Source organism: Oncorhynchus clarkii, chromosome 31, assembly GCF_045791955.1.
Source record: "Oncorhynchus clarkii lewisi isolate Uvic-CL-2024 chromosome 31, UVic_Ocla_1.0, whole genome shotgun sequence".
Taxonomy (NCBI): Eukaryota; Metazoa; Chordata; class Actinopteri; order Salmoniformes; family Salmonidae; genus Oncorhynchus; species Oncorhynchus clarkii.
The window spans coordinates 42206951-42231558 of NC_092177.1; the positions used below are offsets into that span (position 1 = coordinate 42206951).

The 24608-nt window shown below is 42.8% G+C and overlaps 1 protein-coding gene across 7 annotated transcripts in view; it reads right to left on the bottom strand.

Moving 5' to 3' along the window:
- Positions 1-24608, bottom strand: part of LOC139391116 (protein diaphanous homolog 2-like) — a 637381-nt gene that overhangs the window by 402798 nt on the left and 209975 nt on the right. For 4 of the 7 annotated variants that reach the window (XM_071138654.1, XM_071138651.1, XM_071138653.1 and 1 more), the window contains 2 exons: positions 23758-23826; positions 15180-15545 (listed from right to left, as the gene is read on the bottom strand). In XM_071138654.1, the coding sequence (XP_070994755.1) occupies positions 15180-15545; positions 23758-23826 (435 nt within the window). The remainder of the gene's footprint in view (positions 1-15179; positions 15546-23757; positions 23827-24608) is intronic. The other 3 variants (XM_071138656.1, XM_071138657.1, XM_071138655.1) reach the window with 1 other exon arrangement.

The following is a 24608-nucleotide window of genomic DNA, read 5'->3' on the forward strand; positions in this document are numbered from 1 at the left end:
ACAAAGTTGGAAGCACAGAATTGTCTAGATTGTAATTGTATGCTGTAGTGTAAAGATTTCCCTTCACTGGAACTAAGGGGCCTAGCCTGAACCATGAAAAACAGCCCCAGACCATTATTCCTCCTCTACCAAACTTTACAGTTGGCACTATGCATTCGGACAGGGAGTGTCAGCACTTGGTGATCCAGTTCTGTGAGCTTGTGTGGCCTGCTACTTTGCGGCTGAGCCGCTATTGCTCCTAGACGTTTCCACTTCACAATAACAGCACTTACAGTTGATCGTGGCAGCTCTAACAGGGAAGAAGCTTGACAAACTGACTTGTTGGAGAGGTGGCATACTATGACGGTGCCACTTTGAAAGTCACTGAGCTCTTCAGTAAGGCCATTCTATTGCCAATGTTTGTCTATGGAGATTGAATGGCTGTGTGCTTGATTTTATACACCTGTCAGCAAAGATATGGCTGAAAAAGCCAAATTCACTTACTTTTGTGTGTACAGTGCCTTGCGAAAGTATTCGGCCCCCTTGAACTTTGCGACCTTTTGCCACATTTCAGGCTTCAAACATAAAGATATAAAACTGTATTTTTTTGTGAAGAATCAACAACAAGTGGGACACAATCGTGAAGTGGAACGACATTTATTGGATATTTCAAACTTTTTTAACAAATCAAAAACTGAAAAATTGGGCGTGCAAAATTATTCAGCCCCCTTAAGTTAATACTTTGTAGCGCCACCTTTTGCTACGATTACAGCTGTAAGTCGCTTGGGGTATGTCTCTATCAGTTTTGCACATCGAGAGACTGACATTTTTTCCCATTCCTCCTTGCAAAACAGCTCGAGCTCAGTGAGGTTGGATGGAGAGCATTTGTGAACAGCAGTTTTCAGTTCTTTCCACAGATTCTCGATTGAATTCAGGTCTGGACTTTGACTTGGCCATTCTAACACCTGGATATGTTTATTTTTGAACCATTCCATTGTAGATTTTGCTTTATGTTTTGGATCATTGTCTTGTTAGAAGACAAATCTCCGTCCCAGTCTCAGGTCTTTTGCAGACTCCATCAGGTTTTCTTCCAGAATGATCCTGTATTTGGCTCCATCCATCTTCCCATCATTCTTAACCATCTTCCCTGTCCCTGCTGAAGAAAAGCAGGCCCAAACCATGATGCTGCCACCACCATGTTTGACAGTGGGGATGGTGTGTTCAGCTGTGTTGCTTTTAAGCCAAACATAACGTTTTGCATTGTTGCCAAAAAGTTCAATTTTGGTTTCATCTGACCAGAGCACCTTCTTCCACATGTTTGGTGTGTCTCCCAGGTGGCTTGTGGCAAACTTTAAACTACACTTTTTATGGATATCTTTAAGAAATGGCTTTCTTCTTGCCACTCTTCCATAAAGGCCAGATTTGTGCAATATACGACTGATTGTTGTCCTATGGACAGAGTCTCCCACCTCAGCTGTAGATCTCTGCAGTTCATCCAGAGTGATCATGGGCCTCTTGGCTGCATCTCTGATCAGTCTTCTCCTTGTATGAGCTGAAAGTTTAGAGGGAAGGCCAGGTCTTGGTAGATTTGCAGTGGTCTGATACTCCTTCCATTTCAATATTATCGCTTGCACAGTGCTCCTTGGGATGTTTAAAGCTTGGGAAATATTTTTGTATCCAAATCCGGCTTTAAACTTCTTCACAACAGTATCTCGGACCTGCCTGGTGTGTTCCTTGTTCTTCATGATGCTCTATGCGCTTTTAACGGACCCCTGAGACTATCACAGTGCAGGTGCATTTATACGGAGACTTGATTACACACAGGTGGATTGTATTTATCATCATTAGTCATTTAGGTCAACATTGGATCATTCAGAGATCCTCACTGAACTTCTGGAGAGAGTTTGCTGCACTGAAAGTAAAGGGGCTGAATAATTTTGCACGCCCAATTTTTCAGTTTTTGATTTGTTAAAAAAGTTTGAAATATCCAATAAATGTCGTTCCACTTCATGATTGTGTCCCACTTGTTGTTGATTCTTCACAAAAAAATACAGTTTTATATCTTTATGTTTGAAGCCTGAAATGTGGCAAAAGGTCGCAAAGTTCAAGGGGGCCGAATACTTTCGCAAGGCACTGTATATACAGTACCAGTCAAAAGTGTGGACACACATACTCATTCAAGGGTTTTTAATTATTGTTATTATTTTCTACATTGTAGAATAATATTGAAGACATCAAAACTATGAAATAACACATCATGTAGTAAGCAAAAAAGTGTTAAACAAATCAAATATATATTCTATATTTAAGATTCTTCAATGTAGCCACCCTTCGCCTTGATGACAGCTTTGCACACGCTTGGCATTATCTCAACCAGCTTCAGGAGGTAGTCACTTGGAATGCATTTCAATTAACAGGTGTGCCTTGTTAAAAGTTTTAATGCGTTTGAGCCAATCAGTTGTATTGTGACAAGGGTGTTATACAGAAGATAGCCCTATTTGGTAAAAGACCATGTCCATATTATTTCAAATAATTTCAAATAAGCAAAGAGAAACAACAGTCCATCATTACTTCAAGACACTCATTTATGAACAAATGTACACATGCAGCTCTCGTTTTGATCTCAAAACAAGTACATCTACTCATGCTGCAAACACAGACCAATTCAAAGTGAAGGCACAAATCTTTATATGGCAATGACTATTTGCATATAGGCCTAAAGCAGCTCTGATTGTTCAAGGACTGTGTAACACATCACAGTAAAATAGAAGGATATATTGATATATTGCAAAATTACATAGTAAAATTGTAGTGTACTGGGAAAGATGGGTTAGTCTGGACATCTGAGGGTATGAATTAAGATTAGAGTGTACTGTATATGTTAGTGAAAATAGCTGTAAGTAGCAATCAACAGCCCTAGATTAACACTGAGGTATGTGTTAAACTATGTGCTAAACTAAAGGAACGATCTACCATACACAGGGCTATTGCAACAAACTCAGAGGCTATGGCCGAGGACATGAACACTTATAAGATGTCCTGCTATGATTCTCCACAGAACCATCAACAGGCAAAAGGACAATATACGGACAAAGTGGAATGCTATAACACCGGCACCGACGTTCGGCGCATGTGGCAGGGGCTACAGTCTATTAAGGATTACAAAGGTAGACCTAGCCGTGATCAATCCAATGACGTGTCTGTACCATGCACGAGGGCCCCCGCCATCCCAGAGGACAGGGTGATCTCGCTCTCCGAGGCCGACGTGAGTAAGGTTTTTAATCTGGTCAACACATACTGATGGTATTCCAGGCTGCGTTCTCAGAGCCTGCACAGACCAGCTGGCAGGCATCTTCACAGTCATTTTTCAACCTCTCCTTGTCCCAGTCTTTAATCCCCACATGTCTCAAGCTGACCACCATCATTCCTGTTCCCAAGAACTCTAAGACTACCTGCAACAATGACTACCACCCTGTAGCACTAATATTTGTAATCTTGAAATGCTTTGAAAAAAACAAAAAAAAAAAACATCACCTCACTCGAATGTGCATACCGCCCCAACAGATCTACAGACTATGCAATCTCAATTGCACTCAACACTGCCCTCTACCATACGAAAATTATGTTTGTTGACTACAGCTAGACTACAGTTGTCTCATCAAAGTTTGTCACCGAGCGTGGTACCCTGAGACTGAACACCTCCCTCTGCAACTGGATCCTGGACTTTCTGATGGGCCGACCCCAGGTGGTGAGAGTAGGCAACACCTCCACCATGCGGACTCTCAACACAGGGGCCTCTCAGGGGTGTGTGCTTAGCCCCCTCATGTACTCCTTGTTGACCCACAACTGTGTGGCCACGCACGACTCCAAATTCATAATCTAGTTTGCTGACGACACTGTGGGGGTAGGCCTGAACCAACAGAGAGGAGGTCAGAGAACTGGCTGTGTGGTGCCCCGAACAACAACCTCTCCCTTAGCATCAGCAAGACCAAGGAGCTGATTGTGGACTACAGGAAACATGAGGGTGGGAGTGCACACCCCCATCCACATTGACAGAGCCACAGTGGAGAAGAGCTTCAAGTTCCTCGGTGTCCACATCACTGAAGACTTTACATGGTCCTCTCACACCAGAACAGTCATGAAAAAGGCACGGCAACAACTCTTCTCCCTCAGGAGGCTGAAAAAATGTGGCTTGGCCCCCAGCTGGTTGTATCACCATCTGGTATGGCAACTGGCCCCACGCATCATTGGTGGCGAGTTCCCAGCCATTAGGGACGTACATGCCAGGTGGTGTCTGAGAAAGGCCTGAAAAATTGCCAGATTCCATCCCCCCGAGAAATGGACAGTTCTCCACGCTCCCATCCGGCAGGCAGTACCGGTGCATCAAGGCTCAGACAAACAGAACCCTAAACAGCGTATTCCCCTGGACTGCTATAAGATATGGCTAACATCTACTGCTCTCCCTCTCCCACAGACTATCCACACTGACTCTATGCCCATCCACGTCCATACCCACTCAGACACAACATACGTTGCAGTTAAAATGATTTTTGATTAGATGTATTATTCCATTAAGCTGCTGTCCATTGATTATTGATTGCTGTTACCATTAGTATTTATCCTGCTAAAGATCATTATAATATAATATATACTGTTTACATGTATATATTACCATTTCGATATTACCAAGTATTTATATATTCCTAATACCAGTAACTGTTTAGCCCTGTTTATATGTACAGTATATCCTACTACCAGTCACATATGCTACTGATATCAAACACCTTCCTACTGTCAATGTCTCACAGTAGTTATAAAAGGTCAAGCACGAGAGGAGAGAACGAAATTGTAACATTGTTTAGGCCTATTAAAGAATTGAAGTTATATGTTATCGCCGACCCGTAGGCATACTCACTGCCAATGAATGAATTGTGTTGGATAAACTAATACAAAAATGATAATAGTTAATAATACAACTACCAATAATAATAATCCTACAATATTATGCTGAGATATTGTGAAAATGTATAATGTATTAGCCATTGATATGAAAACTATTGATCAGTATTGATAGTGATAATGAGGAAATGTAAAGTTTAATTGATCAAATAACTGTTTAGATACATGTTTGGATATCATTGTTACAGCCCAGGCTCATAAACCTTTCAGGCCCTCATTCTCGAGACAGCTTAAGCTGAAGTGACGTACACCCAGAGCTCTGCAAAACTCAGCTGTGTGAGTTACAGTACTTAATGACAAGCTATGCCTCTGCCTAGTTTGAAGGTAATTTGCCTTAGAAGCCGCCGTCGGTATATTGGAAATTTAGTGCGTATTTTTGTTAGTTTGAAAGTTCATATGCCAGTGTTTATCAACATACAGTGCATTCGGAAAGTATTGAGACCCCTTGACTTTTTCCACATTTAGTTATGTTACAGCTTTATTCTCAAATCCCCCATAATTACAAAGCAAAAACCGTTTTTATTAATTTATTTTGCAAATGCATAAAAATAAAAAAAATACCTTTATTACATAATTACTCAGACCCTTTGCTATGAGAATCGAAATTGAGCTCAGGTGCATCCTGTTTCCATCTATCATCCTTGAGATGTTTCTACAACTTCATTGATGTCCACCTGTGGTAAATTAAATTGATTGGACATGATTTGTAAAGGCACACACTTTTCTATAAAAGGTCCCGCAGTTGACAATGCATGTCAGGGCAAAAACCAAGCCATGAGGTCGAATGAATTGTACGTAGAGCTCCAAGACAGCATTGTGTCGAGGCACAGATCTGGGGAAGGGTACCAAAAAATGTTTGCAGCATTGAAGGTCCCCAAGAATACAGTGGCCTCCATTTTTAAATGGTTTGAGTTTGGAACCACCAAAGAATCTTGCTAGAGCTGGCCACCCAGACAAATTGAGGAAAGAGGAACGGAGCAAAGTACAGAGAGATCCTTGATGAAAACCTGCTCCAGAGCACTCATGACAACAGACTGGTTCACCTTCTTGGCACACAGCCAAGACAATGCAGTGGCTTCGCAACAAGTCTCTGAATGTCTTTGAGTGGCCCAGCCAGAGCCCGGACTTGAGGACACAACCGAACATCTCTGGAGAGACATGAAAATAGCTGTGCAGCAACACTCCCCATCCAACGTGGCAGAGCTTGAGAGGATCTGCAGAGAAGAATGGGAGAAACCCCCAAAATACAGGTGTGCCAAGCTTGTAGTGTCATACCCAAGAAGACTCAATGCTTTAAATCGCTGACGAAGGTGCTTCAACAAAGTACTAAGTAAAGGGTCTGAACATGTATGTAAATGTCATATTTCAGTTTTAGTTTTTCTTTGCAAAAATGTCAAAATTGTTTTCTTTGTCATTATGGGGTTTTGTGTGTAGATTGATAAGGAAACAAATTAATTTAATCAATTTTAGAATAAGTCTGTAACGTAAGAAAATGTTAAAGAAGTTAATGGGTCTGAATACATTTCTAAAAAACAGTTTTTATCATTATGGGGTATTGTGTGTAGATTGATGAGGGGGAAACAACTGTGTAATCAATTTTAAAATAAGGCTGTAACATAACAAAATTTGAAAAAAGTCAAGGGGTCTAAACTTTCCGAAGACACTGCACCTCATATATTTTGGATCTAGCTTTATTAATCGACCCTGCAATCTAAATACCACTATTTTGTCTTTGTGTGGGGCACAAAAAAATAAACAAACCAAAATCAAAGGTTTGCAAGGGTTCACATATTTTGGTGTTAGTTTGTGGTTTACATATATTTTCCTTTCACATCAACATAAGTACTAGCTCTCAAAGTTCATTAAAACACTAGACAGAAAGCCTTACCACCAAGAGGGCCATCTCTTGATTACATAGATGTGATGGTGCAAAATAATTAGGTGCGCCTAGAAGACCCCAGCCAAAATTGAGACTCTTGTTGAATTCTCCCGAGGAAAATTGAGACGCCTTTCAAATCAGCACACGCGCAGAACAAACTGGCCCCTTTGTATACCGTGGCTCCGACCGTGGCCCGCCGTAACGTACAGTGGCCCCGATGGCGGGCTTCTGTACATACAGAATGACAATAACCACCTCTTGCTGTATTTGCGCTTGATAATTGGCTAGTAATGTGTGTTGCGAAGTCCTTCGGAAGTCCATTACGGGTTGTGTTGAGTACTGCAGACTGTGATGACACTCTGAGAGACGCACTGTTATGGCACTCAGTGTGGGAAAGCACAAGTGGTGTCTCATTGCAGCCTGTGTTATTAGACCCTCGACAAGACGGAGTGACGCGAGTTGCAAGGGCGGGCGGCTCTAGAGAGACAGTCAGGGGCCCCCACTTGACGGGAGGTGTTTGTTGTAAAAAAAATTATGCAGGCGATAAAGAAACACAAGCAAACGACAGTGAGTGCAGCTCGGTGCAAAGTGCTGTAATGGTGACCATGGGTGAGATGATGGAGAGTAGGGCCAATGAGAATAGGAAAGAGTGTGAGGGCTGTTGTGGTGATGGCCTGATAAAATACTGTAGTGCCTGTGGGCCGCTCTCCCCCTCATAGGCCCATTCAGGGCAATATGAAGTGGCCTACTCCAGCCCTGCTGTAACTAATTCACATCAGGTCCTGACACTGTGGATCTGCTCTGCAAAATATAGTGTACAGTATCATGTGCATGCTTACAACAGAAGTTATATTCGAAGTGAGCCAATGTACAGCTGAACACTGCAAATGTCCATTATGCTAAAGGAAGCACCATGGAAATCATGGAACAGCAGAGGGCGGAACATTACATGCTGCTGTGATGTAGGATTTGAGGCTGAGTTTCCACAGGCAGCCCAATTCTGATATTGTGGCACAAATTGGTCTTTTGACCAAACAGATAATAATTAGTCCGAAGATCATTATTGGGCTGCCTGTGAAAACACAGCCTTAGATGAAGACACTGATTAATCCCTGAATTAATGGACACATGCTGTCATTGAAGTAAAATACCATTAGCATACCATATGGAACAATGCCATTTGAAAATGAATCACTTGCGTATTTAACTTACACTGGTTGATTCATATGACAGGAGAAAATGTTAATTGGACACAACACTCCTACTCTTTGGAAGCTAGAGGTTACTCATGCCATGTAAGAGTGGTGGCTTTAAAGTTCGATGGCCATTGGCAAGGCAGCCTGCTGTGAATGCAGTTCACCTGCGGATGAAGGATGAATGAGCTGCAACTGTGAACTCCTCTATGCATAGCCTATTGAACCCAACCATGACAAGGGAATTAGAGTTGAGTGCAATGAGGTGCAGTGTCTTCGGAAAGTTTCCGAAGCAACTCGCGTCACTCCGTCTTGTCGAGGGTCTAATAACACAGGCTGCAATGAGACACCACTTGTGCTTTCCCACACTGAGTGCCATAACAGTGCGTCTCTCAGAGTGTCATCACAGTCTGCAGTACTCAACACAACCCGTAATGGACTTCCGAAGGACTTCGCAACGCACATTACTAGCCAATTATCAAGCGCAAATACAGCAAGAGGTGGTTATTGTCATTCTGTATGTACAGAAGCCCGCCATCGGGGCCACTGTACGTTACGGCGGGCCACGGTCGGAGCCACGGTATACAAAGGGGCCGTTTTGTTCTGCGCGTGTGCTGATTTGAAAGGCGTCTCAATTTTCCTCGGGAGAATTCAACAAGAGTCTCAATTTTGGCTGGGGTCTTCTAGGCGCACCTAATTATTTTGCACCATCACATCTATGTAATCAAGAGATGGCCCTCTTGGTGGTAAGGCTTTCTGTCTAGTGTTTTAATGAACTTTGAGAGCTAGTACTTATGTTGATGTGAAAGGAAAATATATGTAAACCACAAACTAACACCAAAATATGTGAACCCTTGCAAACCTTTGATTTTGGTTTGTTTATTTTTTTTGTGCCCCACACAAAGACAAAATAGTGGTATTTAGATTGCAGGGTCGATTAATAAAGCTAGATCCAAAATATATGAGGTGCAGTGTCTTCGGAAAGTTTAGACCCCTTGACTTTTTTCACATTTTGTTATGTTACAGCCTTATTTTAAAATTGATTACACAGTTGTTTCCCCCTCATCAATCTACACACAATACCCCATAATGATAAAAACTGTTTTTTAGAAATGTTTGCTAATTTCTTAAAAATAAACTGAAATATCACATTTACATAACATTACTCAGTACTTTGTTGAAGCACCTTTGGCAGAGATAAGAGCGTTGAGTCTTCTTGGGTATGGCGTTACAAGCTTGGCACGCTTGTATTTGGGGAGTTTCTTCTCTTCTTCATTGCAGATCCTCTCAAGCTCTGCCAGGTTGCATGGGGAGCTTTGCTGCACAGCTATTTTCAGGTCTTTCCAGAGATGTTCGAAGGAGCTTGCTCTGGAGCAAGGAGCTTGCTCTGGAGCAAGGAGCATGATGCTGCCACCACCACGCTTCACCGTAGGGATGGTGCCAGGTTTTCACCAGACGTGACACCAAAGAATCTTGTTTCTAATGGTCTGAGAGTCTTTAGGTGTCATGGCTGTCATGTGCCTTTTACTGAGGAGTGGCTTCCGTCTGGAGTGTTGCAGAGATGTTTGTCCTTCTGGAAGGTTCTCCCATCTCCACAGAGAAACTCTAGAGCTCTGACCAAGGCCCTTCTCCCCCGATTGCTCAGTTTGGCTGGGCGGCCAGCTCTAGGAAGAGTCTTGGTGGTTCAAAACGTATTCCATTTAAGAATGATGGAGGCCACTGTATTCTTGGGGACCTTCAATGCTGCAGAAATGTTTTGGTACTCTTCCCCAGATATGCGCCTCGACACAATCCTGTCTCGGAGCTCTACAGACAATGCCTTTGACCTCTTGGCTTGCACTGTCAACTGTGGGACCTTATATAGACAGATGGTGTGTCTTTCAAAATCATGTCCAATTAATTAAATTTACCACAGGTGGACTCCAATCAAGATGTAGAAACATCAAGAATGCTCAATGGAAACAGGATGCACCGGAGCTCAATTCCGTGTCTTATAGCAAAAGATCTGAATACTTATGTCAATAAGGTATTTCTGTATTTTGTCCTTAATAAATATGCAAAAATGTCCCAAAAACTTTTTTCACTTTGTCATTTTGTGGTATTGTGTGTAGATTGGTGAGATTTTTTTATAATCCATTTTAGAATAAGGTTGCAACGTAACAAAATGTGAAAAAAGTCAAGGGGTCCGAATACTTTCCCGAAGGCACTGTATATAAACCCTGGATTGCTGATGCAATGTATTGGCCATTGAGAGATTTTGAAGCCACTGGTCATCCATCTTTGCACTCCCCAGTAGGAGCGGTCCTCCATAAGTATGAATGGAATTCTACAGCATTTTAATTAAATGTTTCAAGGACAAAATTACATGTACTTAAGTATTGTTTTGTTACCAAGACAGTGACATTAGTAAATTGAAAAGGATGGAAAATGGAAAATGTTTTAATATATTATTTCATTTTTTATTTGTATGTTTAGACCGCATAATATAATTTAAAATGTATGCATTAAGGTATCTGTAATAGAATAAACGTGTCAAAAATGAATGTAGACAATAAAAATGCATTTCTATAGCTTGCAAAATATGTTTAATAATGGAAGAGTACCAAGATGGCTGTGTGGTGGCTTCAATACAGCGCCCCCTGTCAGTCACCCAGGGTTAATACACATTATTGGTAGAGTGGCATATAGGAGTTCATGAAGCACCCTCCCAAAATGGATTAATTCCAAGATAGACTGGGAGGATGTTCCCATTAAGTGTAGTAAAGTGTTGTTAAGCGGCTCCAGGACAGTAGTTCACTAAAAGTGAGGGTATATGGTGGTGGAGGTTGGGGACTTCTCCACAGCATCCACACTGCTGCTGCAAACTGCCGGACTTTACAGTAAATGTGTTGCTGTTCCCCAGTGGTAAGGTGTTCTAACCATAGGAGATAAAACATTACGGTGTCGCTGCTTGAAAATGTTAAAATCCTAACTTTATTGATGTTGGCTGCTTTTACTATTCGGAGCTGGTGATTTTTCCCCCTGCTGTTTTAAGAGACATCTCCTGTGCATGAATTTAAAAAGCAAGAGGCGGACACAAACACTCACTCTCCAATGGGGGAGGCTTGGCGAGTTGCTGCGGGGGGTGTCGGGCAGTTGACCGGGGTAGGGGTAGCCAGGTGGAAAGCATGGCCAGCCGTAGAAAAATGATTATTGAAATTCTCAGTTATAGTGGATTTATCGGGGGTGACAGTGTTTCCTAGCCTCAGTGTAGTGGGCAGCTGGGAGGAGGTGCTTTTATTCTCCATGGACTTTACAGTGTCCCAGAACTTTGAATTTGTGCTACAGGATGCAAATTTCTGTTTTAAAAAGCTAGCCTTAGCTTTCCTAACTGCCTGTGTATATTGGTTCCTAACTTCCCTGAAAAGTTGCACATCACGGGGGCTATTCGATGCTAATGCGGTACGCCACGGGATGTTTTTGTGCTGGTCAAGGGCAGTCAGGTCTGGAGTGAACCAAGGGCTATATCTGTTCTTGGATCAACATTTTTTGAATGGAGCATGCTTATTTAAGATGGTGAGGAAGGCACGTTTAAAGAATAACCAGGCATCCTCTACTGACGGGATGAGGTCAATATCATGCCATAATACCCGGGCGAGGTTGATTAGAAAAGCCTGCTCGCTGAAGTGTTTTAGGGAGCGTTTGACAGTGATGAGGTGTGGTCGTTTGACCGCAGACCCATTATGGATGCAGGCAATGAGGCAGTGATCGCTGAGATCTAGGTTGAAAACAGCAGAGGTGTATTTGGAGTGCAGGTTGGTTAGGATGATATCTATGAGGGTGCCCGTGTTTATGGATTTGGGGTTGTACCTGGTAGGTTCATTGATAATTTGTGTGACATTGAGGGCATCAAGCTTAGATTGTAGGATGGCCGGGGTGTTAAAAGCATGTCCCGGTTTAGGTCACCTAGCAGCGCGAGCTCTGGAGATAGATGGGGGGCAATCAATTCATAAATGGTGTCCAGGGAACAGCTGGGGGCAGAGGGTGGTCTGTAGCAAGCGGCAACGGTGAGAGACTTTTTAAAAGTAGAAGCTCGAATTGTTTCGGTGCAGACCTAGATAATAAGACAGATCTCTGCAGGCTATCACTGCAGTAGATTGCAACTCCACCCCCTTTGGCAGTTCTATCTTGGCGGGAAATGTTATAGTTAGGGATGGACATTTCAGGGTTTTTGGTGGTCTTCCTGAGCCAGGATTCAGACATGGCTAAGACATCCAGGTTGGTAGTGTGCTAAAGCAGTGAATAAAACAAACTTAGGGAGGAGGCTTCTAATGTTAACATGCATGAAACCAAGGCTTTTACGGTTACAGAAGTCAACAAATGAGAGCAGCTGTGGAATAGGAGAGGAGCTAGGCACTGCAGGCCCTGGATTAACCTCTACATCACCAGAGGAACAGAGGAGGAGTAGGATAAGGGTACGGCTAAAGGCTATAAGAACTGGTCGTCTAGTACATTACGAATTGAGAGTAAAAGGAGCAGGTTTCTGGGTGCGATAGAATGGATTCAAGGCATAATGTACAGACAAAGGTATGTAGGATGTGAGTACATTGGAGGTAAACCTAGGCATTGAGTGATGATGAGAGATATTGTCTCTAGAGACATTTAAACCAGGTGATGTCATCGCATATGTGGGAGGTGGAACTAAATGGTTGGTTGAGCAGGGCTAGAGGCTCTACAGTGAAATAAAACAATAATCACTAACCAGAACAGTAATGGACAAGGCATACTGACATTAGGGAGAGGCATGCGTAGCCGAGTGATCATAAGGGTACAGTGAATGGTTGGGCTGGCTGGAGACACGGAGATTCAGACAGCTAACAGGCCGGGGCTAGCAAGCTATCAGAAGTGAAAAGGATCTATTCAGTTTGACCCAAGTTAAACAATTTAAAGGCAATGCTACCAAATACTAATTGAGTGTATGAAAACTTCTGACCCACTGGGAATGTGATGAAAGAAATAAAAGCTGAAATAAATCATTCTCTCTACTATTATTCTAACATTCACATTCACATTCTTAAAATAAAGTGGTGATCCTAACTGACCTAAGACAGGGAATTTTTACAAGGATTAAATGTCAGGAATTGTGAAAAACTGAGTTTAAATGTATTTGGCTAAGGTGTATGTAAACTCCCGACTTCAACTGTATAAACATCAAGTTACCAATAAATGTGTTTTCATATGTAGCTACAGCCAAAGTATTGTTATGGGGCTTAAAAATAGAATCCATAGCTGTGAAACTACAACGTCCATTTGCAATATTACAACAAAGATGTTTCTTCAAAAACCATTTTTCCCTTTGGACATCACTGCACATCACGGCACATGTGATAAAACAGTAGAGTGTGTACAATAATTTACCATGATGCAAGATCCTCCTCTGCCCCATTTCAAATAACAAATGCACCTGGGGCGACCAGTGGCGCTGTTTGAATGATGGCAAACTTTTCGGTCCTTCGTTTCTCCAATTTATTTTTAAAGCCTGTAAATGTGTGTATTCATATAGCTACAGTACACTAGTGGTTATGGGGCGGTTATAGGAAAGGGGGGCATGACAACAATATTCTAGGTCCCTCCTTCTGCTGTTTCTTTTTAAAGCTCAGGCCACAGTAGTGCTTGGCACCTCCATGGCTCCATCTGCTCCGAACAGAGAAGACAGATGACTCTGGTACCACTTAATAGACACAAGAGACACAGATTGCTTTTCCTCAGGTGGCTCTGAATGCCTTTGAGTGCTATCTAGCCATTTCATTTGCATCTCCAAACCCTAGCGCCTGCGGAGGCAAGGTTAATGCAGACGCACATTCAGTCGTTGCCGTGCCGGGACAGAGACGGATGTGCCAAAGTGGTGCACTCATGAATGCACACACACAATGTGCACACACACACACACAGACACACAAACACATAGGAATACACAAATAAAGACAAATACACAGACAATGACACACACACACACACACACACACACAAACACACACACACACACAGTGGTGATAATGAGATGCAAGTGGCTCACTTGTTGTCTCTCTAACTGTATCCACAAAGGAGTTCCCATCCCGGGCAGCTGTATAATGTTATAAATAATATGACCCATCACCAGGCCTGCATGGGTCTAGGCACGGCTGTGGAATTTGCATATGAGGTGTAGAAGTGGTGACATAAACCTGCGTCTTCAACACATTTCGGATGCTGCTGTAATCAATCTTTACCATTTCCATTGCGTGGTTTCCTGTTACATTGCAATCCTTGCTATCACTCGTATTCTGAGGCAAATTGTAAAAAAGTTACAAAATAGTTGCAGAAACTGGTTGATGCTGTTGCTGGATAATTTACTGAATCTTGTTTTTTTTAAATATATGTTTTCTAAAAGTGAAATGACCATAAAATTTTAAAAACTTTATGTCTCTTATAAGATGTGCATCCTTGCTATACAACTATAATGCGATTCAGTGTGATTTCAACAGCAATCTGCAGTCAAAGGGAGAAAAAATGTTTTTTCCTTTTGTCTGTTAAAAAGCATGGTCACACACCACTTACATTAATGCTGGTTGCAACTCCGAGATTCCTTAGGGCAATGGATAAATTAACTCAGAGTAGGATGAAGCCCAAATGAAGAGAATGATCCCCATTGATATTGTATTCAAATTTGTCGGAATGTTACAAAACACATTGTCTTTATTCAATGCTAAGAGTGTGTGTGAATGCAAGGACACTCGAGCAGCAGAAATTGTTTGCGCGAGGATCTCTTCGAATGGGTGCCGAGTGCAGAGCAGCGTGCCCTGTGGCTGAACGCTTGCCTGAATAGACCGAGGGTAGTGTTGAATAGAGCGCACTCTCTCGATTTGTACCTACAGCTACATCTGAAAGGCCTGTTTTCTGTGCACGATGCTTCTATTCAGAACTGTATACAGTGATTTAACAAACACATCATTAGACGGGACTCGATGTCTCTGTGGAAAATCGGTACTATACTAAAGAGTGGATTTGTTTTATTCATTTCCGGCCTCAATGTACACATAATGGAAGAGAGTAGATGATGATAGTCAGGATCAATTAGACAGAGCTTATTGTGTGTGTGTGTGTGTGTGTGCGCGTACAAGCGTGCGCGTGTTGGGGAGGCGTTACTGTACCTTGGACCAGTTGACCCTCTTCATGACGGCCTCAGGCTTGTAGGTCTTCTTGGCCTCCAGTCCATAAGGCAGCTTGATGACAGGCATGGCCATCATAGGAGGCGGAGGGATGCCCGGCACTCCGGGGATGGGCGGAGGAGGTGGGGGTCCACATCCAGGGGGAGGGGGTGGCCCTCCTCCTGGAGGTGGCGGGGGTGGGGGTGGAGGGGGCATGCTGGCCATGCCAGGAGGAGGCGGAGGTGGGGGAGGAGGGGGAGGGCAGCCGCCTGGTGGGGGCGGAGGCGGGGGAGGGGGTGGAGGTGCCAACCCCCCCGGCAGAGGTGAAGGTGGGACTCCTGTCCCAGCCGCCGTTGGTCCGGCCGTGATCTGAAAAGACGGGAAAGCAATGTTAGAGACGGGACACAACATTCCCGTCATCCCAGCACTCATAGGCCGGGGACCTGGAGGCCAGAGCTTTTACCACCATTACATGGATTACACTAGTCCGGCTAATGCACCTGGGTGATGGGTGAGGATGGAGGTAGGAGTATTTAGGGGGGAAAGGGATGGGCATTATCGCACTCACTTCAATTACAGATGATTGCCTTGATCCTGTGTGCATGTGTGTTTGTGCTTCTTTGCACTTGCGCACGTGTGTGTGTGTATATTTGTGAAGAGAGTTGATAAAAGCATGTCTGAGGATTATCGTCCAAGTGCTATCGTCCCTTGGGCTTGAGCCTCGTTGCAATTGTAGCAGTCATTTTCTGCAATGAGCACTATCAGCCAGCCAGAGGCCAGCACCTCACACTGGAGAAAGTGGGTCGCTCAGCTCCCTAAGACTACCAGACACATTAAATACAGTGGGGCAAAAAAGTATTTAGTCAGCCACCAATTGTGCAAGTTCTCCCACTTAAAAAGAGGAGGGGCCTGTAATTTTCATCATAGGTACACTTCAACTATAACAAACAAAATGAGAAAAAAAAATCCAGAAAATCACATTGTAGGATTTTTTATGAATTTATTTGCAAATTATGGTGGAAAATAAGTATTTGGTCACCTACAAACAAGCAAGATTTCTGGCTCTCACAGACCTGTAACAACTTCTTATTAATGCCTGTTTGAACTTGTTATCAGTATAAAAGACACCTCCACAACCTCAAACAGTCACACTCCAAACTCCACTATGGCCAAGACCAAAGAGCTGTAAAAGGACACCAGAAACAAAATTGTAGACCTGCACCAGGCTGGGAAGACTGCATCTGCAAAAGGTAAGCAGCTTGGTTTTTAAGAAATCAACTGTGGGAGCAATTATTAGGAAATGGAAGACATACAAGACCACTGATAATCTCCCTCGATCTGGGGCTCCACGCATGATCTCACCCCGTGGGGTCAAAATGATCACAAGAACGGTGAGCAAAAATCCCAGAACCACACGGGGGGACCTAGTGAATGACCTGCAGAGAGCTGGGACCAAAGTAACAAAGCCTACCATCAGTAACACACTACGCCGCCAGGGACTCAAATCATGCAGTGCCAGAAGTGTCCCCTGCTTAAGCCAGTACATGTCCAGGCCCGTCTGAAGTTTGTTAGAGAGCATTTGGATGATCCAGAAGAAGATTGGGAGAATGTAATATGGTCAGATGAAACCAAAATATTACTTTTTGGTAAAAACTCAACTCATCGTGTCTGGAGGACAAAGAATGCTGAGTTGTATCAAAAGAACACCATACCTACTGTGAAGCATGGGGTTGGAAACATCATGCTTTGGGGCTGTTTTTCTGCAAAGGGACCAGGACGACTGATCCGTGTAAAGGAAAGAATGAATGGGGCCATGTATTGTGATATTTTGAGTGAAAACCTCCTTCTATCAGCAAGGGCATTAAAGATGAAACGTGGCTGGGTCTTTCAGCATGACAATGATCCCAAACACACTGCCCGGGCAACGAAGGAGTGGCTTTGTAAGAAGCATTTCAAGGTCCTGGAGTGGCCTAGCCAGTCTCCAGATCTCAACCCCATAGAAAATATTTGGAGGGAGTTGAAAGTCTGTGTTGCCCAGCAACAGCCCCAAAACATCACTGCTCTAGAGGAGATCTGCATGGAGGAATGGGCCAAAATACCAGCAACAGTATGTGAAAACCTTGTGAAGACTTACAGAAAACGTTTGACCTCTGTTATATACCCTTTGTTGGCAATGACAAAGTTTTGAGATAAAATTTCGTTATTGACCAAATACTTATTTTCCACCATAATTTGCAAATAAATGCATTAAAAATCCTACAATGTGATTTTCTGGATTTTTTTCCCTCATTTTGTCTGTCATAGTTGAAGTGTACCCTATGATGAAAATTACAGGTCTCTCATCTTTTTAAGTGGGAGAACTTGCACAATTGGTGGCTGACTAAATACTTTTTTGCCCCACTGTATGTAGATACATAAACAAGAACCTAATGAGCTGTAGGTAAATATTGCAGGGAGGTATGTCACCTTTCCCATTAGAAGTCTGTAGAGCTCTAATACATGCTGAGTACGCTGGTGGCGACATGCGTGTGGATGGTGCACAGTGAGTGTGCAATATCTGTACAGTACAGAGTGTGAGAGTGTGAGAGTTTCAGTGTGTGTGTGTTGTGTGCTTAAAGCACCCCATAGCCCACAGAGGATGCCCTTACATGGGCAGGATACAGACAATAAAGGGCAGATGTGTGAAAAGGCTGAACTTTGGCTGACACATGTTCTACAGGGGACGCTGCCAGTAATTAGTAGTGGGCCGCAAAAAGCCATTATAAACTGGGTGGTTCGAACCCTGAATGCTGATTGGCTGAAAGCAATGGTATACGGTCTGACAAAACATTTATTTTTACTCTCTAATTACGGTTGTAAACAGTTTAACAATAAGGCACCTCAGGGGTTTGTGGTATATGGCCAATATAACACGGCTAAGGGCTGTATCCAGTGGCCATCGAGGCTGTATCCTCGTGCCTAAGAACAGCCCTTAGCCATTGTACAGTATATTGGCCATATACCGCATGCCTTATTTATTAAATACCCCCTTCAGAGGTCACCCTTAGAGTATATACAGTGCATTCGGAAAGAATTCAGACCACTTGACTTTTGTTACATTACAGCCTTATTCTAAAGTTGATAATTACATTTCAATTTTTTTGTCAATCTACACACAATACCCCACAATGACAATTTTTTTTAAATGTATAAAAATATCCCATTAACATAAGTATTCAGACTCTTTACTCAGTACTTTGTTGAAGAACCTTTGGCAGTGTTACAGCTTCAAGTATTCTTGGGTATGACGCTATAAGCTTGACTCTTTAGGGCATTATGACTCTTTATGTCATTAAGCCTTAATGAATGCTACATTTCACCACTCAATAAGTGAAGTGTTACACAAAGCAGAAAAGGAAAAAGGAATGCCCATATTTATGGTGACCTCTGTGATTACTGTGTACTTAAGGAAAGATTATCAACCTTATTCTCACTCATTTCTTCACATGAGAAGAGCTCCGTGTCTGAGTTCATGATGTTTTTAATTGAATCAGACGCCGTTATATCTGCATTTTGCTAATAGATTAAGTGTATTAAGAGAAATATAGCCACCTGAAATGGAGTTGTTAATGAAGATGCTAATGCTATGCTAACGGCATCTATTGCAGTGGGGTTCTGCAGCTAGACAATGTATTGTATCGAATCCTCACATACTTGAGCACTCCGTTCCCTATTGACGCGTGTGTGTACACAGTGTATATGCAGCCGACATCTAACCATTGGGGGAGAACCCAGGGGATTGTCTGGCCACGGTTTAACTCCTAGATAAGAAACGCTGCCTCCGCCATCTTGAAGTCGACAAGATGGGTCTCACAAAGGAAGGCTATTAGGCGGTAGACAGGGGCAAAATTAAACCCATTACTGATAAGACAGAGACCAGCCAGCCCCTTGACAAGTCTGCCCGATCATAGTGCTTTACAGCATAAACATAATCATTGATAAAGGCGGTGGGGAGGGGGGCAATTAGACAGCCTATAGCGTAGATAGGATTTGACCTTTGGGATTTATTAGAAGACAACGGTCTTTCTTTCCAAAAGTTTGCCCCACAGCTTTTCCACAACGCCATTTACAAAAACCAATTTTGCTAGCCCCCCACTTGGTCGATTATGTGGGTAATGTGGGACCAGAATCATTTTTAAAGGCCTTACAATTACAGAGTGTTTGATTACACAATGCCAGCAGTGGGTAGTTTATTAGGTAGGAAATTAAAAAGGTGTAGAGTGGTGAGGAGCGTTTGAAGCAGGCTGCCCCAAAACCAATTGACACCCATATAGGTCTGTCAATCTCTGAGCCCGTCGTGGCCCATTTTCTCTTTTAAGATTAATACGAAAGAATGGAAGCAAATTAGCTGCTAAATGAGAGCACCGTCTTTTCTGCATTCAGGAGCCCTCTGAGCCTCCTAGCTCTGGCTGCTCCCGCTCACTTGTTTTCCCTCTCTCTCTCTCGTCCCGCCGTGCTCTGGGCCCTCAAGCTTCATCTACGGAATGCTAATCAACCCAGCGTTTGACAGCGCCCGAGGGATCCGCCGCCATCATCTCTCCGCTCTCCTCCGCCTTCTCCCACAGGTAAATCACTGGTGTACCATTCCTTTCCTACACCATAAAATCATATCATCAAGCATCTTCCAGAACCTTCTACCTAGCAACATAGCTTTGTTTGGGTTTTATTGGTTTCTCTGGTTGAAACAACAACACTGAATAAAAATATAAAAGAAACATGCAACAAATTCAAAGTTACAGTTCATATAAGGAAACCAGTCAATTTAAATAAAATCATTAGGCTCTAATATATGGATTTCACATGACTGGGAATACAGATACAGTGCCTTGCGAAAGTATTCGGCCCCCTTGAACTTTGCAACCTTTTGCCACATTTCAGGCTTCAAACATAAAGATATAAAACTGTATTTTTTTGTGAAGAATCAACAACAAGTGGGACACAATCATGAAGTGGAACGACATTTATTGGATATTTCAAACTTTTTTAACAAATCAAAAACTGAAAAATTGGGCGTGCAAAATTATTCAGCCCCCTTAAGTTAATACTTTGTAGCGCCACCTTTTGCTGCGATTACAGCTGTAAGTCGCTTGGGGTATGTCTCTATCAGTTTTGCACATCGAGAGACTGACATTTTTTCCCATTCCTCCTTGCAAAACAGCTCGAGCTCAGTGAGGTTGGATGGAGAGCATTTGTGAACAGCAGTTTTCAGTTCTTTCCACAGATTCTCGATTGGATTCAGGTCTGGACTTTGACTTGGCCATTCTAACACCTGTATATGTTTATTTTTGAACCATTCCATTGTAGATTTTGCTTTATGTTTTGGATCATTGTCTTGTTGGAAGACAAATCTCCGTCCCAGTCTCAGGTCTTTTGCAGACTCCATCAGGTTTTCTTCCAGAATGGTCCTGTATTTGGCTCCATCCATCTTCCCATCAATTTTAACCATATTCCCTGTCCCTGCTGAAGAAAAGCAGGCCCAAACCATGATGCTGCCACCACCATGTTTGACAGTGGGGATGGTGTGTTCAGGGTGATGAGCTGTGTTGCTTTTACGCCAAACATAACGTTTTGCATTGTTGCCAAAAAGTTTAATTTTGGTTTCATCTGACCAGAGCACCTTCTTCCACATGTTTGGTGTGTCTCCCAGGTGGCTTGTGGCAAACTTTAAACAACACTTTTTATGGATATCTTTAAGAAATGGCTTTCTTCTTGCCACTCTTCCATAAAGGCCAGATTTGTGCAATATACGACTGATTGTTGTCCTATGGACAGAGTCTCCCACCTCAGCTGTAGATCTCTGCAGTTCATCCAGAGTGATAATGGGCCTCTTGGCTGCATCTCTGATCAGTCTTCTCCTTGTATGAGCTGAAAGTTTAGAGGGACGGTCAGGTCTTGGTAGATTTGCATTGGTCTGATACTCCTTCCATTTCAATATTATCGCTTGCACAGTGCTCCTTGGGATGTTTAAAGCTTGGGAAATCTTTTTGTATCCAAATCCGGCTTTAAACTTCTTCACAACAGTATCTCGGACCTGCCTGGTGTGTTCCTTGTTCTTCATGATGCTCTCTGCGCTTTTAACGGACCTCTGAGACTATCACAGTGCAGGTGCATTTATACGGAGACTGGATTACACACAGGTGGATTGTATTTATCATCATTAGTCATTTAGGTCAACATTGGATCATTCAGAGATCCTCACTGAACTTCTGGAGAGAGTTTGCTGCACTGAAAGTAAAGGGGCTGAATAATTTTGCACGCCCAATTTTTCAGTTTTTGATTTGTTAAAAAAGTTTGAAATATCCAATAAATGTCGTTCCACTTCATGATTGTGTCCCACTTGTTGTTGATTCTTCACAAAAAAATACAGTTTTATATCTTTATGTTTGAAGCCTGAAATGTGGCAAAAGGTCGCAAAGTTCAAGGGGGCCGAATACTTTCGCAAGGCACTGTATGCATATGTTGGTCACAGATACTTAAAAAAAAGGTAGGGCGTGGATCAGAAAACCAGTCAGTGTCTGGTGTGACCACCATTTGCCTCATGCAGTGCAACACATCTCCTTTGCATAGAGTTGATCAGGCTGTTGATTGTGCCCTGTGGAATGTTATCCCACTCCTCTTCAATGGCTGTGTGAAGTTGCTGGATATTGTCGGGAACTTGAACACACGTCTATCCAGAGCACCCAAAACATGCTCAATGGTTGACGTCTGGTGGGTATGCAGGCCATGGAAGAACTGGGACATTTTTAGCTTCCAGGAATTGTGTACAGATTGTGACATGGGTACATTATCATGCTAAAACATGAGATGATGGTGGCGGATGAATGGCATGACAATGGGCCTCAGGATCTCGTCACGGTATGTGCATTCAAATTGTGATTGATAAATTGCAATTAGGTTAGTTTTCCGTAGCTTATGCATGCCCATACCATAACCCCAATGCCACCATGGGGCACTCTGCTCACAACATTGACATCAGTAAACTGCTTGTCCACAATACCCTATACACGCTGTCTGCCATCTGCCCGGTAGTGTTGAAACCTGGGATTCATCTGTGAAGAGCACACTTCTCCAGCATGCCAGTGGCCATCGAAGGTGAGCATTTGCCCACCGAAGTTAGTAACGACGCCAAACTGCAGTCAGGTCAAGACCCTGGTCAAGATGACTAGAATGCAGATAAGCTTCCCTGAAACGGTTACTGACAGATTGTGCAGAAATTATTCAGTTGTTCAAACACACAGTTTCATCAGCTGTCAGGGTGGCTAGTCTCCGACAGCCCCGCAGGTGAACAAGCCGGATGTGGAGGTCCTGGGCTTGCATGGTTACACGTGGTCTGCGGTTGTGAGCCGGTTCTCTAAAACAATGTTGGAGGTGGCTTATGGTAGAGAAATGAACATTCAATTATCCGGCAACAGCTCCTGAAGTCAGCATGCCAATTGTGCACATCTGTGGCATTGTGTTATGTGACAAAACTGCATATTTTAGAGTTGCCTTTTATTGTCCCCAGCACAAGGGGCACTTGTGTAATGATCATGCTGGTTAATCAGATTGATATTGATATGCCACACCTGTCAGGTTGATGGATTATCTTGGCAAAGGAGAAATGCTCACTAACAGGGACGTAACCAAATTTGTACACAACATTTCCGACAATTAAGCTTTTTGTGAGTATGGAAAATGTATGGGATCTTTTATTTCACCTCATGAAACATGGGACCAACACTTTGCATGTTGCATTTATATTTTGTTCAGCATAAGAGGCTGTTTATATGGTGTAGAGTGGTGCTGTTTTTAGGCTGGGTCTTGGCAGCTCCAGCCTGGTCACTGATCATGGCTATATGTGAGTCAGAGAGAGCTGAGGCGGGGTGAGCAATGCCTCCTAATTGCTTCCTGGCGGCTATCCGTCTTGCTAGGCTCATCTGGGGCTCCGACTATTGTAGGAGAGTGGAGTGATATGAAATCTAATCCGTTCATTGAGGGATCCAAAGCTTCTAGAACTCGACGGGGGGGACGAGGTCGGACGGGTGGGTAATTAACTTGGACTATTATGCAATTAAACCTTCCCCCAATTTTGGCACTAATGAGCAAAGCATATATTCAATTATAAAGTGTTTACTGGGGAGAATTACATCACAACAGTAAAATGTCCACATTTGATTATATTATATGGAACACCTCAGTTGAGAGGTTTCAAGTGCATCTCCCAGATTCATATAATACCATTTTTTGATGCAAGAAATGATGCAAGAAAATTAAACCTCAGCGCAATCTCCAAACTTCCTTCTCCAATTACAGACCAAGAGTGTGGCCCTATTATCAGATTCTGTGTTTTCAAAGTAAGAAAATAATGTAGATCACTGCATAATTATCAAACATCAATCATATGTAAAGTTCAGAGCAAACATCATACTTGACTTGGAGGGTGAGTTGATTGAGTTTCTGGTTGAAGATTAGGTTTCTCAATGTCCAGGCAATACCGGTCAATCATGTTAATAACAGAAAGAAAAAGGGAAGGGAGGGACCCGGATGCAAAGGGATCACCCACCTGCACCTTGCTCACAGCTTCACTGATGAGTTTCTGAGCCTCTTTGAGCTTGTTTGTCTCGCTAGTTAACTGGACAGACGGCAAACACAGACACAAAGGACACACAGACACACGCACAGACACAGAGAGCAACAGAGGGACACAGAGAGGGTGGTTAGCTAGACAGATAACAGTACTTTTGTTAACAGAGAACAGAGGCTAACATCAAACACAGAAAAAGGTCAAGCAGAGGGGTAAGTTATAGAGAAATTCCCTGATACAGTTAAAACATGGTTATGATGAAATTAGTACTGTCTGTCTGTCTGTCTGTCTGTCTGTCTGTCTGTCTGTCGCATCTGTACTACCTGTCAGATGGTATACCAAGTTCACATTATTTAATATCCTCAAACAAGCAAATATTTTACAGCATTAAAATGTCACCATCCCATAAAGTTGTACTGGGTATTAGATGAAAAAACCTAGTCATCTACAAAGCATAGATGAAACAGCCATTTATATGATAACACAGTGGTTGACAAGTATTTGTATCCTCAAAATCCATTCAATCCCTTTGGAACACTATGTTGAAATATGTTCTAGCAAATCCCATTCACCACTTTTCCATCTCATACAGTTAGGTTGGAGTCATTAAAACTCGTTTTTCAACCACTCCACAAAAGTATTGTTAAGAGACATATTATTTCACTTAATCACCATTCCAGTGGGTCAGAATAAGAATAAATAAGTCAAGACCTCAGATTCAAAAATGTTGGACCTCCACAAATCTGGTTCATCCTTGGGAGCAATATCCAAATGCCTGAAGGTACCACGTTCATCTGTACAAACAATAGTACGCAAGAAAAAAAACCATG